The 18,786-nt window shown below is 35.0% G+C and overlaps 2 protein-coding genes across 4 annotated transcripts in view; one reads left to right on the forward strand and one right to left on the reverse strand.

The window, feature by feature from the left end:
* The window catches only part of LOC116777172 (uncharacterized), a 28,062-nt gene extending 24,458 nt beyond the window's left edge, over positions 1 to 3,604 (forward strand). For all 3 annotated transcript variants that reach the window (XM_061526577.1, XM_061526576.1, XM_032670564.2), the window contains one exon: positions 50 to 3,604. In XM_061526577.1, coding sequence (XP_061382561.1) covers positions 50 to 1,727 — 1,678 coding nt within the window. In that variant the 3' untranslated portion in view covers positions 1,728 to 3,604. The remainder of the gene's footprint in view (positions 1 to 49) is intronic.
* A 991-nt stretch (positions 3,605 to 4,595) lies between these two features.
* Positions 4,596 to 18,786, reverse strand: part of LOC116778194 (sensory neuron membrane protein 2-like) — a 40,532-nt gene continuing 26,341 nt past the window's right edge. The window contains exons 8-10 of the mRNA XM_032672144.2: positions 6,255 to 6,373; positions 5,413 to 5,538; positions 4,596 to 4,956 (exon numbers count right to left, since the gene is read on the reverse strand). Of these exons, the coding sequence (XP_032528035.1) occupies positions 4,735 to 4,956; positions 5,413 to 5,538; positions 6,255 to 6,373 (467 nt within the window). The 3' untranslated portion in view covers positions 4,596 to 4,734. The remainder of the gene's footprint in view (positions 4,957 to 5,412; positions 5,539 to 6,254; positions 6,374 to 18,786) is intronic.

Consider the following 18,786-nt stretch of genomic DNA (forward strand, 5'->3'; position numbering starts at 1 on the left):
TTTCATCAATAGCACTATCTATAATAACCCTGTTATTTTTATGTTCCAGCCATAAAGAACGCAAAAAGTCTGAGAAAAAGAAAACCAAACGAAGCTCTAAAAAGAATCATAACGCAGTTCCTACTAAAGGTGCTTTAAAGGGCTTCGACGGAATAAAAGTATCAATTCCCAAATCCGATATAAACATGTCTGCTATTGCCCCAGGAGTAGGATGCTCAGGTAAACGCAAGAAGAAAAATAGGTCCAAGAAGAAAAAGGAAAGGAAAAGTTCTGATGGAAGCAGTAAGTACGACAGCGAATATCATCGCAGGAACAAGGATTCCCCTAAAAGGAACGTCGATGTGTATGAATTCATGGACACAGAAGATACTGAACTATTCGAATTCCGACCATCTACTTTAATGGAAAGATTTAGAAGTATTAGTAACAAAGAGTCACCGAGTACTTCTAAGGCCTCGCAGGCTCCAGAAATACCAGATGCTTCAAGTGAAAGTGCTTCAGACGGAGATGACTTTGTTTACATGTCTGACGACTACGTTTGCAGCGATGACGAAACAGAAAATAGTCTTCTATCTTGTGATTTTGGTCATGTTAAAGGGAATAATTTCGAAAATAAAAAGCCAACATCTCCCCTTAAAAGAAAAGATGTCATTGAGAAAAATGCCGTTATGGGCAAGATATTCAAAAATAACGCTGTTAGATTTGAACGCAAAAGATCAAAGAGTAGGGAACCGGCGAAACCTCAAGCTAATCTGGACCAATTGTTCGACAGCTTACTCGAAGACGGAAATCAGTCTGATGTATCTAAAAAAGATAACTCAGAGTCATTGCCAAGTACGTCGCTATCAATCGAAGAAAATGTTAACAGAATGAACATACAAGAGAATGAACATGAAATTACGGACTTGGAAGTGGCTGGACCATCGCAGATATACGATCCGATACCATCGACCTCGGCCGCTTCTTTCTTGACATCATCTTCTAGTAAGAGGAAGTCGGTAACTCCGCCACGAAAACTAGATCTCAACGCTCTCCGTGCTCTCGAATATGGGCATTGTTCTAAAACGGACGGAAGCACATATAGAAAGAATTTGTCGCTCGACTATTACGCGCGGTCATCCCAAGTCATTTCTAACAAGTATTCGTCATCAGATGACGACGATTTCACTGTTCCTGAGCCTAGCTACGCTTCGCATCGAAAAATCGAAGAGGCTTCACCAGACAAAAATAGATCAAGGGATAAAGTTACAAAAGAGAAATCGAGTTCAAAGAGAAGGTCACATGACGCTAGACGGAAGAGCTACGACTCCGGTTCAGAATCGGCAAGTAGGGCCCTAGCACCCGACGATGGTGGAGTGGCTGTACAGCGTGCGCGGCGTAAGTGTACCGTCGGCAAACAGAATGTGCTCGCTGAAAGCTGGAGTTCAGAATCGGAGCAAGACGGAGCACCGCCGCGTCCGAATAGCGTCGAGTCTGTGGTGGCGAGTGCCGGGAGGAAGAAGCGCGGCAGGAAGCGAGAGACGTGCGTGGTGCCGGGAAGGCGCTCGGGCGGGAACCACGTCAGGACACGGCCCTCGTCATACTGGTCGGACGGCGAGGAGGAGCACGAACATCCCCAGCAGCACGGCTGGATCGTGGGCGACAGTCACAAGAAGCTCGTCACCATGCTGGCACACGCCAAGGGCCGCAAGCGAAACGACGACAAGCGCTCCGCGGTCCTCGAGTAGACGTTCTCACCGTTTGTAAATATCTTGTACATAATATACTTACTCTTTACGAATGTCACACTTGTGACATCTTGACCAGAAACCTTTTAAGTCTTAAGTTTAATTGATTTCTGTTCTGTAAATACTGTACATCTTTTATAGTATATTTTAGTTAAATTTCTAAGAGCCTTCGGGCCGTGAGGTCTGTATTGAGTCGGTTATTTTGTAGCGGCCCTCGCATCGATCTAGTTGAATTTTTTAGTGTATTATAATTATTTGAAGTCGTATGATTCCGTGACCTCTTGGTATGATTTTAACATTATGTCTTATATTATAATATTCATAACATAACATTACTCGAAGGATGTCAGTGGATCATTGTTTATTAATATAACATGAGCTAAAAGCATAGATGTTTTTAGGATTAGAAGTAGCTAGCAGCATCAGCGCTAATTTAATGTCTATTAGAGGAACTTTTACGAAATGCAATCACTTTAATGTTATCAGCGCTTCTTCTGATCATTTTTCTGATAGTCGCTGAGGGCGACGTCGGAACTGTTGTTTTATTCTGCGCCTGCGCAGTTATATTATTTTCCCTTAAAACATATGATTTTATTACATTTTCAAAGTTTTCAAAAATTTGGCATGAAGCTTCGGTTACGAATTAAATACATCGGTATAATTTTATATAATTGAGTATATTTTATTTCACTCTACTTTACCGTGTTTTCTTTTAAGTTGCAGCGTCATGTATATAAAGTAGTTGGAAATTCCACTTTTAATATAATATTATAACACTATATAAACAAACATATTAATAAATGTTTAGCCTAAACTACCCCAAGCCCTCTTAGTGTGTAATACGGTACCTATATCCGGGCTAGTCAGCTAGTGGCTGGCGCCGGTCGGACCGTTTTGTGTCTCTAATCGTTGTATACATGTACTCTCGTCAACTCGTCTCGTCACCTCTTCAACAGGCAGTTCGTGCAATCGATGACTCCGTGTTTTGTATTCCGCTTCCGGTTCCGTTTCTTTTTTTTTTAATATATTTATTTACTTATATCTTATTTTAAATAACTTTACTTAGAGATGAATTTATATATATGAAAGTGTTCGTGAGGGGCTGGTAACGGGGTCTGGGTGTTGGGTCATTTTGATTTTGTTAACTATTTTTATACATTATATTTTGAGTAGTCAATTAACACGTGAAATCTCAAGCTTTAGTTATTGTTCGTATCTAGTCCGGGGGTAGAAGGAAATTCTACAGCCACCTTATCAGCCTCGATGCAGTGTGATTTTATTTCCATTTCAATGGAGACTTATTTAATTGAACCGCTGGAGCGACAGTTTGTTGCGGATTCATAACGGCTCGTGACGAACGGAGCGCGCAGATTTAACTTGAAATAAAGCTCAATGTTTAGAGGTATGGTTTAATTTTATCAGCATTACATCCCATCTTATACTCTGTGCTCTGTGTAGTGTCCCAAAGTAAATGTAATAGATGTGTAAGGTAGATTTATTTATTAAACTGTTTAAAATACGATTACTATTATATCTTGAACCACAATTATATCCGATTGATGTGTACTGTGTATTTTAAGATTGTCTGTAGCCAACAATCTTCTGTGAATCCTTACTTGGTTCTCGGTGACAGTTCATCATAATTGCTAAGTGCATTGAATATTCGTTGGCGAGAGCTGAGTAGGAGCTTTCTGTGTTTGACTCATCGCTGGTTAGCTCTAAGACATGCAATGTCTACTTTTAAGATCTTGTTTCCCTACCCAAAATGAAGTCATGAAAGTTTTTCGGAATTCTTTGAAATTTTTGGAACTAATTAAGGATTACAATATATACTTTAAAATATATGTGGTATATCAATAAAAAGTCTTTCAATCTTTCACGATGTATTCATTGTCCCCGTTTAAGTTTGAGTACTTTTTGTTTATCTGAGAAAGACGGTCTATTTACACAGACACTGCCTTTTTGAAAATTATATGTATGAAGGAAACGTGATGAAAGTTCAAAGAAAAAGCAATTCAAAGTTAGTTAATTCATTGGAACAAGACTAGAAAAAGAAATGTATGAAGATGTAAATCTTTGTTTGGTCCTTATTTGGTATCCATGATGTGCACGCACGGAGCATTAGCAGGATTGAGTAAGTATATAAACGACACAGACAACGAGACCAACTGGCGTCACTCTATTGGCCTTTCCTTGTCCTTCTCCCTCCTCCGCAGTTGGACATGCGACGTGCAATGTATGGTGGTATAATATAAATTTAGTTTCGTAACTTCCGAAATCGGATTTTGATCACCGAACCTTAATATGATTCAAAATTAATAATGAAAATTTATTTGACATCTTATTAATGAGCTTTTGAGTCGATAAATCTTTTATTGATAATAATTTTATAACTTGACGAGTCGTGCCTTTCGGTGCCGTCTTAAGTAATGCTAGTCTATGTCCACAGGACAGTAAAATCAAGTATTCTAATATTCTCTTTTGGGAATCTAACTTGAGACCCTGTGATATGTAATAACATTGAACAAGATTTGAATCATGTCAAACATGGATCGGTAAACTATAAATACATTTCTGTATTTAAAATCTATTTCGCTGCAATAGCGACATCAGTGAAAATGGCATATTTACCATGTGGTTCATGAGAGAAAGCTGGTTGAATAGATATAGTGGATCTCTGCATTAGAGCATACACGTTCAGTTTTGACGACGTTAATACTATATCCATTTAGACGTATGTACGCTAAGATATAGCCTTATGTACAAAAGAACTCTGACGTCTGCCGACACAGCCTTTTCGGATGTCCATATGTGGACGTATCAAATTCTAAAGTAATCATGAGAGGTGTATAAATAAAGGGCACTCAATACGTACTTTATTTTTTAATAAAAACAATAACGAGTTTTAAAAACATGTGCTATGTGTAACCCAACAACAAACAGTTACAGGCAATCAGTACTTGTGCTTGTAACATAAATCAGTTAAAAGTCCTCAAATAATCTTAAACTAATTGTCAATCGTATAAGTAGTGGGGGTGATCGAAGTGGTTGATTTACTAGGCGCGATGTTCCTCTTCGCGTATCTGACTCGTATCAGGATGACCACGCCCAGCACAGCGACGAGGGCGCACACCGTTATCAGAACCGGGATCAGGATATCAACAAGGCGCAGTCGGTTCAGCATGCGTGTTGTTAACATGTCTACATAGTCTTCAGGCAACTCCATACCCTGTGTCAGAAGATGAATGATTAAAATATATAAATGTCAAATACTTTCAATGCTTTAAGAGCAACCCCAGGATATATTATTAAAAGGTTTCTTTCTTTATATATGTCAATGTCAACAATTGGTCACAGCTTCATAGATGTAAGAGTTATTTCAATACAACTAACAACTTTAAGACCCTCTGTGCTTAGAAACTTAAATAATATACAATTGTCAGGTATCTATTTTTTAATACGTCCAGGTATAATGTTGCCTTATCAGTAAAGGATATCAGATTAATAATCTGTTCGCATTATTGTCGTGATTATGAAGCAATAATAATATAGATGTGGCTTTTTATGGATGTTAAAAGAAGCCTTTCTAGTTGGTTTTAACATTAAAATGTAAAAGGACATATGTTTAAAAGCGTATGAAATATAATATCAATGCGATTTAATACAGTTATAAATGGGATCCAACCTCCTCCACCCAGAATATCGGCATGAGCGTGGTACGTAGATTCTGAGTGCTGGTTATACTCGTTACTGGACGCATAAACACGTTGAACTGAGCCCGCTTCATCCCTCTGATCACAGTTCCCGTGTTCTTGAAAAAACATATTTGCTTTCATTATTCCATTATTAGATTCAAAATAAGGACTTAAATTTTCTTCAAATTATCATAGAAAACGTACAGATAATGACAAATATAAACGTGAGTTCTATTGTTTATAATACAATTTGTATATGTAGGTATTTGTTTTTTTAATGGAATAGCCAACCCAAGCTTAAGTGATACGAAACAGTATGAGTTTTAATACAACCTCTTCATATACTGCTGTTGACCAGATCTAACAAACTCATTAATACACAGTGCTCTGTGTATACAGTGTAGTCATTAGTCAATTACTACAAATATATAAGTTTGTGAGCGGTTGGAATCATTCCATGATTGGATTTGAATTTCAGTTAATGATTATATTTATGGCTCATTTGATACTCTTTCATGTGAAAACTTTTATTGTTTAGATGATTGTTAAAATATATACACAGATACATAGTGCATAAAAAAGTCAGTAGACAAAAATTAATGAACAAATCATTTACTTTATGTGAAACTTACTATAAAATTATCAGTGCTTACGTTAAAGATTGCTTGTTACATGTGAAAGCATATCTATAATTTGTTCTAAAATGTTTTATAACACTTGGAATCTTAATATAGATAGTTAGAATTCAGATGTTAGTTCTAACGCGAGGAAGGCTCATTCATGAATAATCTTAGTATAAACGCGGGTTCCGTGAATACATCGTTAATCTTACTGGTTCCAAATCAACAAAGATCCTGTGTTTATCTTCAAACGGCTTCATTCCTATGACTCCATTCCTATAAGCGAAGTCCGCATACAGGAAGTGTGGGTAGGAGAGAATCAAAAACGCACCTGCAGAAGAAACATCGCGTAGCTATAAATATAATGTTTATTAAATTAAAAAAATGTTTTATAATTAATTAAATCTAATGCTATACGTATATAAAATTGTAGTAACTTTAAAATCGGTTGGTAGAAATGTATGTAAGTTTCAATGTTATGTATTATGTATTATAGGTAGGTATCAATCAAATATTTGAGCAGCGTGTGTACTCTCCTTGTGTTCAACAAAATTTTATACTTGATAATATTTTAGTTCAATCTTGACGGCACTTGAGAATTGTTAAACGAACTTCCAGCATCCCCCTGTACCTAGCATATACCTACTTATACCGATACTTTAATTGAATACAATCCATGTTCGATGGAGTATCATTATATGAATATAAAACATCCTTCAACACAGTACAATAAATTCTATTCTCTTCTACATCAAAGTATGAGGATCTTTGATTGTTATTTGCCTGCTGGATGTATACTTGGATGCAGATTCAAAGTTTGTTTAAGGTTATTGTGACTTGTGCACTTCTTGGTATTTAGAATTTTTTGCAATGAAGCGAATAAGCGAAGAAAACAGAGTCAATCGGTTTATTACATAAAATGAATTAATTCAATAGCACCATATAGAATAGTTTTTTGATAGCTTGATCACTGGAGACTTAAAATCGACTTTAGGTATATGACAAACCAAAATGTAGAAGGTTTAGGTGGAGGAGATGTTTTTAAACAAATTATTATCATTAAGTAGGTACTGCGGAGGTAGGCACTGAGGCTGTGAGGTTAGCAACTTAAAAATACGTTTGTTTGTTTGTTCCGTTTAAAGTACTAAAAATTGGACAAACTTATAATTAAAATCTTTATTGTGAACAGTTGGGTCGATTTTGATCGAGATCAAGAGCAAATGCATTGATTAGAGAAGAACGTACTACCTCCGACATACACTTCCGATGTTATGAACTCCCTTGCATTTCGATGAATTGAAGGATTTAAACAAAATTCTTAAGAAAAAAGAAAAAATGTAGCTATAATGTCAAAAACGAAAACTTAACTAATTGATTTTAATGATCCCGGCCTCTAAAATTAATATACAATAAACTTGGTTAAGGTTTATTCGCTTGAATTTATTTAAGAAAGTGATAAACTTCCATTCAACCATTAACATTTCTTTTGTAAATGGCTGCACGTTATATGATTTATAATGTGACAATCTGTTCTATATAACGTTATGGGTAGATATTTAAATGTTGCTGGCTTAGTAAAAAATTCTATTTTGTTGTTGTGAACTCTTTAAATACAAGCACATTGTTACAATACGTTTAACAATAAAGGTTACAAGATAGGTTTTTGAAATTAAATACATTATTACTCATTAAACTGATTTTAGGACTAGTTTAAAGAGCTCATCTTTCATGTTCCGCTACTCCGTATAGATTGGACTAGCCATTGTGCCTCAATAATATTCAATTACAGTCTCTCGCCAAGTGCGAGACTTGGTAAGCAGGTTGATAGACAAAATCATTTTGGCTTTCGCTGTGTAAAATAAGTAAAGGTATTGAAAAATCCATCATAGTTTGTATTTTACAAATACATACTTAATTTAAAATATTTCAAATAGTGTATTAATAATTTTTGGAAAAAAGTATTTCCGAAGTCGAACTGAATTAGGATTGACATTTTGTGTTATGTTTTTTATGTTCACTAAATAATAGACACGCGTATAACTCTACTGCTCTTGACCACTTTATGTTTGACAAAAAAATTGTGGCCGTTGTAATGTTTTTCAATTGACGTAATATCGTCGGACCTGTCACAGGATATGTATTTATATTTTGTGCGTTGAAGCTAACTCGCCCTAACAATTAAATCATGTCAGACTGAGTTTAGACATGTGTTCAACTAGTCTGAAACTCAGGTACCTCGGGAGATGTGTTGTGTGAGAAGAACAGCGATAGATGGCGCTCGGACTGCAAATTTCTCAACTTAAGCTCTTTTAATCTGTATTAATAAAAAGGACTTTTTTATATCTAGAAAACTAAAAGAGAGGTTGTTTCTTAAAGCATTGTGATACAAACATTCTAAACATTTCTTATTATAATTTCTAAACCGAAGTATCTAATACCATTGACATTGATTTTTCCATTCGCCACTTTCCGGGGGAAATGTCATGAATCGTGTTAAAGAAAATGAGATTTGTGGGTGTCGCATCAGGAATCAGAAACTTTGTAACGTTGCATCCGAATAAAATATGAAATGAGAGAGTAGCTTCATAAAAATGTTTCCTGCTGGGAGACGAATAGCTCAAAGGAATTCCTATAATTACATCTCAAACTTTGAACCAAAGTTGAGTTTAAAACTACATTTAATCAAAAATATGTCGACAGAAGGATTATAGAAGATACGGAACCTACAATTATGTGAATTAGATTTATTATTGTGCCTCATATGTAGTGAGGGTTACGTATTATATAAGAGACGTAATATATATATATACATATTACGAGAATATAATGCATGTATAGACATATACAGGTCTTGGCAGGACGACGCGGCGGTGCTATCTGTTACATTTTCTCAGAAATATATTCAAAACGTATCGTCGTTTCTGTGAGGAACTTTAAACAAGCTACCTGATGTCTAATCATATCATAACGTCAAACAGAACCGCATCCCCCTCTCCTTTACAAAGTATAGTTCTTTCCCAAGTTACTAACTGAGAATGAACCACTCATTAAAGCTCAATACAAATTCCGATACAACTAAGGTAAAAACTAATCAGCTCGGAGTTAGTTGAACAGATGTTTTAAGTTTATATTATTTTAGCAGAATACCTACATACTTGCACAAGCCGCTGCGCTGTAGCTTCGATAAACTGATTACTTGCAACAATGTCAACTTAATTGGAGGGAAAATTAATTCGGGGCAGGTTCCTGCGCGTCTATGCGAGTTCATTGTTCAACTGATGTTCTAATATTGGAATTCGTCTAACACACGATTGTTGTGATAAACGACCTCTGGTTTAAATTAGAAACCTTTCAAGTATTGAATTCTTAGAATATGAAAGCTCTGTGATAATACTCATTTTTATTAATTGAAAATAATGAATTATTTTCACTGCGTCATTGCGTTTAAATATCTGATAGTTTAGTTTTTGGATTATCTTATATGTTTACCTTATTAATTCAATTTATGTGGCATTATATGGTTAGTAATTACTATAAGGTTACACGGTTACAGGTCACATGATGTAATAGTTATAATTTCCTTTGAACAATTGCATAACAAACAGTGTGCCTACACGCTACTCGTTAAAATGTACGCGAAGAACAAATCAATCGACGGTTCATAGTTAATACAACATATTATATAAAAATAATATATTGCTATGAGGGGTCTGAGTCCGGGTTTATGATGATGGAGAACAGTTCAATGAGTCACGGTCAACACAGATTAGATGTAATGTCTTTACAAATGTACGGCATGTTTTATTGTTATAGTTCAAGAGCGGCGAAAAGACAGATGTCGCCGTCCGAATGCAAATATCACTTAGAGTATGCAGACCACGTTAGCCGAGCATACTTCAAGTATCACAGCTCGGACCTTTACATTGAAAAGGATTGAACAGAAATAAAGGATTTAACATTATAACATTCATTTGTTACTTATCTTTTCAATATACAAATTGTTCTGGAACTATTTTTAAAATATCAAATAACTAATTGGTCATTAGATTAGAAGCATTTTGGTTATAACACAATAAACATCCCCGTTACCTAACGAAAGCTGACACATGACAATCCGCTCCAACGTCTGCTATTAGTTCTCATAAATGCAATAAATATATTTGCCGTAAGATTAAAATATAAAATCATTGTATAAGAGAATTTTTAGTAAAGAATTAGATTAAACATATTTATAGAGGATGCGAAGCTAAACTTCAAAATAAAATGAAAACAGCCGAGTGTGAAACTTTGTTTAACGTATCACGGCTAATACGGTTAAGACCTGAGCTATACTTACCCAGGCTAAAAATATATCCTATAAAAAAACACCGGCGCTGCAATAATCAGCTTAGGAAAATATAGAACCTCCTCTCACGTTTTAAACTTGCATAATATTTTGATCAAAATTTATATTTCTACTAAAGTATTTATAGAACTCTTAGAACGGCTTTATAATTAAAATAAAAATAGAATTTGTAATTAAAACGTTGACCTATGACTTTAGACGCAGTTTTTCGAAACTCATTAAAAAAGTATCTGACCCACTTCACATGCGTCTTCTTCGTCTCTTGAGCTAATTATACATTTTGAAAGCTGAACTAAATAAATGTGTAAACTAGATATACCAATGTGGCTTTCCATATAGGGACATATATGTATAATCAACGTCATGTATATCGAAGGCTTCTATATAATAATAAGTCAGTATCGATTAATTGTAACCATTACGCTTTACCGAAATTCGACTTGTGGGTTCCGGGAATATAGAATAATATATTCTGCAACCGTATTGGGGAAGCGTAATAATAGATGCATGTGACGCAACAAGCAGCAATGTTTTACCGGAAAATATTTTCAACATAAAAGAGCATCATTAATTTGTGTTTTAATATTTCCAATGTTCGAACTCTGTAAAAAAAACGCTCGTTACGTAAATGAACACAAAATGAAACTTCATTTAATATTCTTTTTATAAAATATTATTTTAAAGACATTGACGTGAAAGAGCCTCTGTGCAGCGCTGGACGCTGAGCTGGCTTAAAGCTGTGGGCGAGGCTTCGCCGGGTTTTAGTTACAATTCCAGGGAACTGTCGTGGTTCCTTATAACTAAGTTTAAATTGGGACTACCAGCCGCAACCGTCGGTTCCTAGGTTTGCGGGATATTGGAGAAATCGTATTGTAACATTATTTTGGAACAAGCAATGGTACCTACCTCACAATATTAATATTAGGTACTGAACAACTTCTTACTAAATACTAATTAATCCTTTTGTTGCCCCATGGAAGATAAGAGAATGGAAGAATTAAGTAAAATCTTAATATTTTCACTAATACTAGATTGGTTCTTATTAAGTATAATTTGAAAAAAAAAACAATCATTTTCGCAAGCAAAAGATCGAAAAAGAATACTGATTGGATAGTTATTCTATGTAGCAGGGATATGTGATATGATGAACAAAGACTTTGATTCATTAACGTGAAAGTAAAAAAGGAAACATTGGGAAATACAATACGTTCTGATAACTAAATGCAACATTCACATATCCAGAAACAGGACCGGCGGCGACGCCTTCGGCGAGATTGTTGCTAAAATAATTTAAAATGGAGTTGAAATAGCCCGAAGTTAAAAGCACTCCATGAAATTATAAAGTGAAATAAAGTTAAAAGCACTCGGCTCACACTCTCCGTGGATACGTCACAAATAAAATAAATAATATCTACAAACTTGAAAAGGGTAATGCGACGCCTCAAACGAAGCAAGACAAAGCAGTTCCTCTCTTTGGCCTCGTGCTCGGCGACGGAAAGCTAGCCAGCTAGTTGTTCACAACTATTGAAACATACGACTGTAGAGTCGTTCCGAACGTCTCGCAGGGAACTCTACGAGAGGTATCATATGTTAACTTTTCACATATGTAATTATAAACACTTTGATGCAAGTTTCTTTTATGTACGTAACAAAAGCCAGGTATGAATAGAACTGGCAACGAGATATTTTAATTAAAAAGTGACTTCAAAGGTGTCCCAGAGAGAGATCTAAATGTATTTTGTACAGAGGTGTTGTCGATCGTTACAGAGTTCAATTCAATCACCAAATGAGTATTTCCGTATTGTCCGAGCTCGGACTGTGTATAGACACATTTTTTTAATGTAAGCTGCCATTCCAATACAGCTTCAATTCGCGTACGCTACTGTTTATTCGCCTTAGACTTGAAATATCGAAATGAATCTTTCCTATTTAAAGACAATGAACTTTAGAACAATAAATTTTTAAAGCTAATTGTATGAGAATGCACGTCATCTTTTCGTAAATGTTATCAAATAACAATAGTTGTACAGTAATCCGGCGCTCTTCAGTGATTTCCTTATTCAGTCGTCGTTCGCTGTTTGCTGCGGAAATTGATTTACGACACACGGCAGGTCCCAGAATCCAACCAGCTTCATACAATATTATATATACATTTATTTTAAATCGGATAGAAATAAACATACGTTAGTTTATACGCCAGGACATGTGTATAAAAATGTTGTCTAACTATATTTCGTAACATTTTTTGAGTCTAGATTACTTCAAATTCAGTAATATTTGTTCTGATAATTATAATCGGGATTGCGCTTTGCCTAGTGCTTTGTTAAAATACAAACTTTTTTTTTGTAATGCATAAAATAAGGATAAGATTCAGCTGTTTTTTTGTAATTAACTATTGTTTTTTGTTTATTCTACCTTATTTGCAAATATTCAGCATAAATACATATTAAGCTTGTCCATATAATTGTAATTATAATGAGTGATTAACAAACCTGACTATTAGTGTTGTATTTCCACAAACTATCACGTGGATTAAAATCACTCAATTAATCAATTACAGCTCGTTTATTTCAACTTTTCATTCACAGACGGATTAATTAACGAAGCGAGCCTTCAAAATATTACATTTCATATTGCATTTACTATGTCGATAATTAATATTCATTACTAATTGCAGTACATTTAAACTTCTCTTTGTGATTTCTTCTAGTGTATTTTCCACAGATATTTTTGGAATGACATAAACATCGGCCGAACGTCGGGATCCTAAAGTATCTATTCATATAGAAACATCTTATAAAACCTCCTAAATAACTTAAATTAATTCTTCACGCGGAGTATATCGTGTTGACGGGAATAAAATGTTGTATGTCATTACGTAATGTACTAATTAGGGAACTAGCTTTTGATGTGTCGGTTGCTTGTGAAGAGACGCACTTGTCTGCATTCAGACAACCTTGTGAAACATAAACATATGCTAAATGAGATTTATAAATAGAAATAAAACATTTCACGTCGAAATTTCTGCTGAAATATAAGAGTTTAGAAAGGTGCTTCGTTAAACGTGAATATGACTTTATACGTGTATATATATATATGAGTTTTGTTTGAAGTCAAAGAAAATTTATGTATGTAAAAGTATTGGAAATCGTTTTGCTTTTACTCTCAGGACATCCAGCTAGAAGCACCGTCTCTTAATATAAAATGGAAACATTCATGTGAAATATTTAAGGCACAAAGACTGGATGGAGCGTTGGACAAGGGCTGTTTATAACGTGAAGGTACTTGTCCATGTGTCCGTCCTCGCTTGAAAACGACGTTGGATCTCTTTCGACAAATTCTACGATATTCCTATCCTCGTGATAACGCCACTGTCAAAGGATATATAGAGAAACAAAAGACTGATTTTTAAAGCAACAATAACACAGTAATAAGTTTTCTTTAAACATAAAATCTCGTGATAAACCGTTAGAAGAAACGTTATTAAAATCTTAAGCCATAATAATATCATTAAGCTGAAAATTTATTAAAAGAGTTTGGTAAATTATCGATCGGAGCCAAGATATTTACGTGCACACTAAGTACTTGCGTATATCAAAATATGCTTCAAAACATTTTTGCTTGAAAACAAAATACTGTATATGATATAAGCATAACTTTGACATTTTAATAAAGCGGGCGTGGTCCGTCGGTTCGCTCCTTTATGAACACATTCATTTAAGCTCTGCACTTTGTGAAACGCGAAATGTACCTACGCGTAGTCATTACACAGATTCCAATTAAAACGTGCATCAAGGTTCGCTGATTAAATATTTGTATTGAGAGTTTTTGCAGTTTATTACAGGCAAGGGTTCGATGCAATATCCGGTTCGATGTTGACGTTTCGGACATATTAATTTAAAGGCCGTATGATAGGCGCCCTCATCGTCCCCAATTAAAGCTCTCGTCTGTTCAAAGATTAAACGAAAAGTTGTCTCACTGAGGTGCATTTTAAATACATTAGACGGACAATAGAAGTGATTTATGTATATATAATCCGGCATGATGAATCTTTTAATCTCTGAACATTGAAAGTATTAAAGCAGAAATGAAAGATTTGCTGCAAGTCTTTTAAGAGATTAAATATAAAATGAACATTGAATTTATATTTCTTTGAATTAATAAATCCCACGATGGCGAAATGAATAACAACGAAATTAAAATCGACAGCTTCAATTTATATTATTGCCGGGTTGGATAATACTTACGCTTAATTAATTGTATTACGGTTCAAATACTGCGTAGGTACACAGGAATCTATTAAACCACGAAATATTCTCTATATTAATGACACGTTAAGTGACGTATAAAGGATTATTTAGATTGGGTTAGTATAATGCAGAGCACGAGCACACAGCGCCGCGCCGCCTGCTAACCTACATACGAACTTAAATCGCATCAGGATCCTCAGTCCCATTCACGAGACGTTGCATTTTTTGCTTTCGCTTCAAATCGCGTAGAGCTCACAGAGGTTCAATGTTATTAACTAAGCACAATACAAACGCTACTGAATATTTTTATATAAAATACTTGAAAATATTATTGCATATACATGTCTCCGATATAAAAATTTTAGGACTCGGATGTCTCTCCTTAAAGTCGCTTCCATAAAAAAATGGAATAAGAATATAAATATCATTTGACAGCACGTTCATGGTGGAAGGTGTATTAATTGTAAATTGTTTACCTCAAATACTATAGATTGACCGCGCAGAATATTCATAAGTGGATATGAGCGATCGGATCACGTGTCGGGGAGGTGTGGTGCTGTGAGACGAGCGGGGTGAGGGGCGAGGGCGCGGGCCTAGGGGGTAGCTGTCGGAGGCTCCGTATGAGGGGGATGGCTTTGTCACTCCTCCTGTCCGAGACGCATTAATTGCATCAAGGTGCAATATGGTGAATAGACAGCTTGCTGACTAATATACAAATGTGCGAGTTACACAATTGACAGATCCGAATGAAATGATCTGAACTATATAACATATCTCAAGACACACGGGTTTAGACAGAAACGTGGACTCCGCAGATGTTTAAACTTACCTGAGCCTAGTTATTTGTATGTGTGAATTAATGAATTTATAGAGAAAATCGATTATGAAATAAAGAGGTCCTCGGGGCATGTCACAAGTCAACTTTAAATATGTCATACACTGTATCTAAATAATGATTTATAAAACACTTGATTCGTCTAAATGTGACTCTGGTAATTAGCGGGGCTGGTGGTGGTGTTTCAAATTCAACATATCTATTGGAATTTAAAGGAAATATTTTGAGATCAGCCGAGAAACAATGTTATTGGAGATGAACGTCATTAATATGCAAAAAAAAATTAAAGCACGCGCTTCTCTCAAACAAACCGGCGGGCTGCATTCATGGTGGCATTAGTAGCCGAGAAGGGGGCGAGGGTGGGAGGTGGGGGGAGGTGGCCTCTGGTAGGTGATAGGGAATCGACGGACATCCAAGTCTGATAATTAGATATCATTAAAAAAATTAATTTCATCAAAGCTACATGAACGTTACGCAAAAGGTTTAAAAAAGATAAATTACCATCTCAGCTTGACATGTTTGGTGTGACGTAACGTTTTTTGTGAAAGTTCTGTCCTATTGAAGCTGGAGCTCTTTGTTATGTTTCAGAGATTTTAAAAATAGTATCGAACACAAAAAGAAAACGACTCTGTACTTACACGAACCTCCCTCACACCTACCTAACTACCTACCTACCTACCTACCAACCTACCTACTTACCTACCAACCTACCTACCTACCTACTTAACTACCTACCTACCTACTTATCTACCTACCTATCTACCTGCCTATCTACCTATCTACCTGCCAGCTGGTTGTATACCTACATAATATATAAAGGTCGTCTACTTAATTTAAGCATATATAAGCATAAGTCCATTAAGTTGAACTTAAGTACCAACATTTTGAAACCAGCGTCGAATAAGGAAATAAATTTGTGGGAATTTGGGTTTCGTGCCAATTCTTTGTTTTCTCGGAACTCGATCGATGTCGCATGTTTAATTTTGTATTTTAAAAAAAATACACGCGACCGAATTTTAAAAGTAATGACACGTTTTAGATGTTCACGGCCTTAACTTTGTTACGTAAAATTCTAAATCTAATACCTACTGCGCTCAACCGTTAAAAATATTTAGCAACACTCGGGTAAATCAATGTTCTAACATTATAAATGCACTGTTCTTTATGTCAGTATGGATTTATCATTTAAAATCATTTTAGGGACATAATTTAAACTAAAATTAATTCCACGCCACCGCATTGAGGTTAATTCAGTCAAACATAATTCTCATTACACTAAAATTTTAGTCAGTGAATAAATAAAGCATTTCTGATAAATTAAATAGACCCATTACCATTGTAAAGTTTCGCTGTATCTATTGTGATTCCGACTGCACGTCTCTCATTTTAGTTACTGTTATTTCAATACCAAATATAATAATATTCGGACTATAGATTATGAATCTAGTGCTCAGTCGCTAGCAGCTCTATTAATAGCCGCTGTATCGATTTTTAGGGAAGCCTGTCTCCGAGAGCGCTGTGGACCCTAGGCTTCTTGACGATTATCTTTCAATGCAATCTTCAATTTTATAATGCGGCTTCCGATAATAAAATAATCTCAATAGATTTTAATACGGCTTGAGATTTTCTATTCTACATAAATTTCATAGAAAATCCAAGTATTGGTCGTTTAAATGTATTTTTTCACATTTGATATACCTCATTTTTAATTACATCACGATCAAACAATAAAATCAGTCTCGTTTACACTGTTTTTATTGTTGTTTCCAAATATTTTCTATAGTTCTCTTTTGTGCTGATTGTAAACGTAATAAAACAAACGCAGCCGTCTCTTGATTCACTGAAACACAATGGATGTTCGGACTTGCGGTCAATATTCAATATGTTTTGAATGTAAGTACTAGCGAGTAGCGTGTGTGCTATTTGTCTGAAATACAATTTATATTTCGTGGACGTTACACTGTGTATTGAAACTTGTGTTGCGAGGCTCTGTGTAGCTTTGTTGTTATATTTCAATAGAGCTGTTGTATTGATTCGCTTATACAACTCCAAATGACATTTCAAAAAGTTCTTTTACGTCACATCTCAAAAGGGAGCCTGTAAAGGTCAAGTTCGTGTAGGCGATGTCTACTTGGAGGTTGGGGAACGCAAACACCTGACCTCGTAAGAGCAAGCTCGATGCGCCTAATAATTCAGCTAATTTTTATAAACACTACAGCGAGTAATTTTGAGCTAACCTTTCTATATAATAAACTGTAGGATGTCTTCTTTATATACAGTAAATTTCGCTTTAAAACTTAAAAACCACTTTAAATTCCAGTTCACAGTTTTGATATTTTCAAGTTTCTATTTGATAGTTTCAAGCAGTGACACAAAAGATGAGCAAAGTGGCCAGGTTAAAAAGCTTTGTGATCGGTGACAAGGCGAGCTGTGTTAATGTAGGTAGAGGGAAATTCTTGAGTTTTAAAGTTTCAAATTACGAGCTAATTTAGAAAAAAATCTGTATAAATATTGTTTGACTGTCATCGCGGCGTTTCAAGCGTATATTTTTTTAATATCATCAGTGTAGTATTAGATGAATGTTCATTAATATAAAACAAGTAAACATTATATGCTTTCAAAATATAATTACAATTATACAATTATAATAAAATGCACTATTTACGAGCGATATCATATCTTAAAAGCTTTAGCTTCTGTATTTTTTTATGAAATCGACACACGGAACATTATCGATTAGTTATTTAAATAATGAATAGCATTATTTAAATAATTCATTATCAGGTCACGTAATTATAAATAACAATCGTTCACAAATCACGTTTTCCGTGAAACCCAAACTTTCCTGGAAGGTTTCTGACACTTACATAAAGGTAGCATAATCTAAATGTAGCAATAATATAAACAAACCTGGCATGTTAAATGAAATAAACTGTTTTGTATAGTTAGAGGCTTTGATTGAATTATGTCCACATACCTGGAGGTAGATTATAAAGTTTACTATCCTTAACTTCGAGGCAGTCGGTTAAAAGATAATAGTTAGCTTAGTTACTTATATTTTTCCTCAGGAACATTCCTTTTAAATGAAAACAGTCCAAACGCTCGCCTCAGTTCCGGACAGAATGAATATTGGTCACACAACATTTTAAACCGAATATTTTTTGACATTCCTCTCTCCCCGAATTATTATGAAAAAATCAGCTTCGTACAAGTTCTTTACAAGTGAAGTCTTGAGTTGTACATAATTTCGTAAACGTCTGAGGCTCATAACTCTCAATAAGTTCTACAATTCAGCTGTAGTTGAATTGTAGCAG

This window comes from Danaus plexippus, chromosome Z, assembly GCF_018135715.1.
Source record: "Danaus plexippus chromosome Z, MEX_DaPlex, whole genome shotgun sequence".
In the NCBI taxonomy this organism is placed as follows: domain Eukaryota; kingdom Metazoa; phylum Arthropoda; class Insecta; order Lepidoptera; family Nymphalidae; genus Danaus; species Danaus plexippus.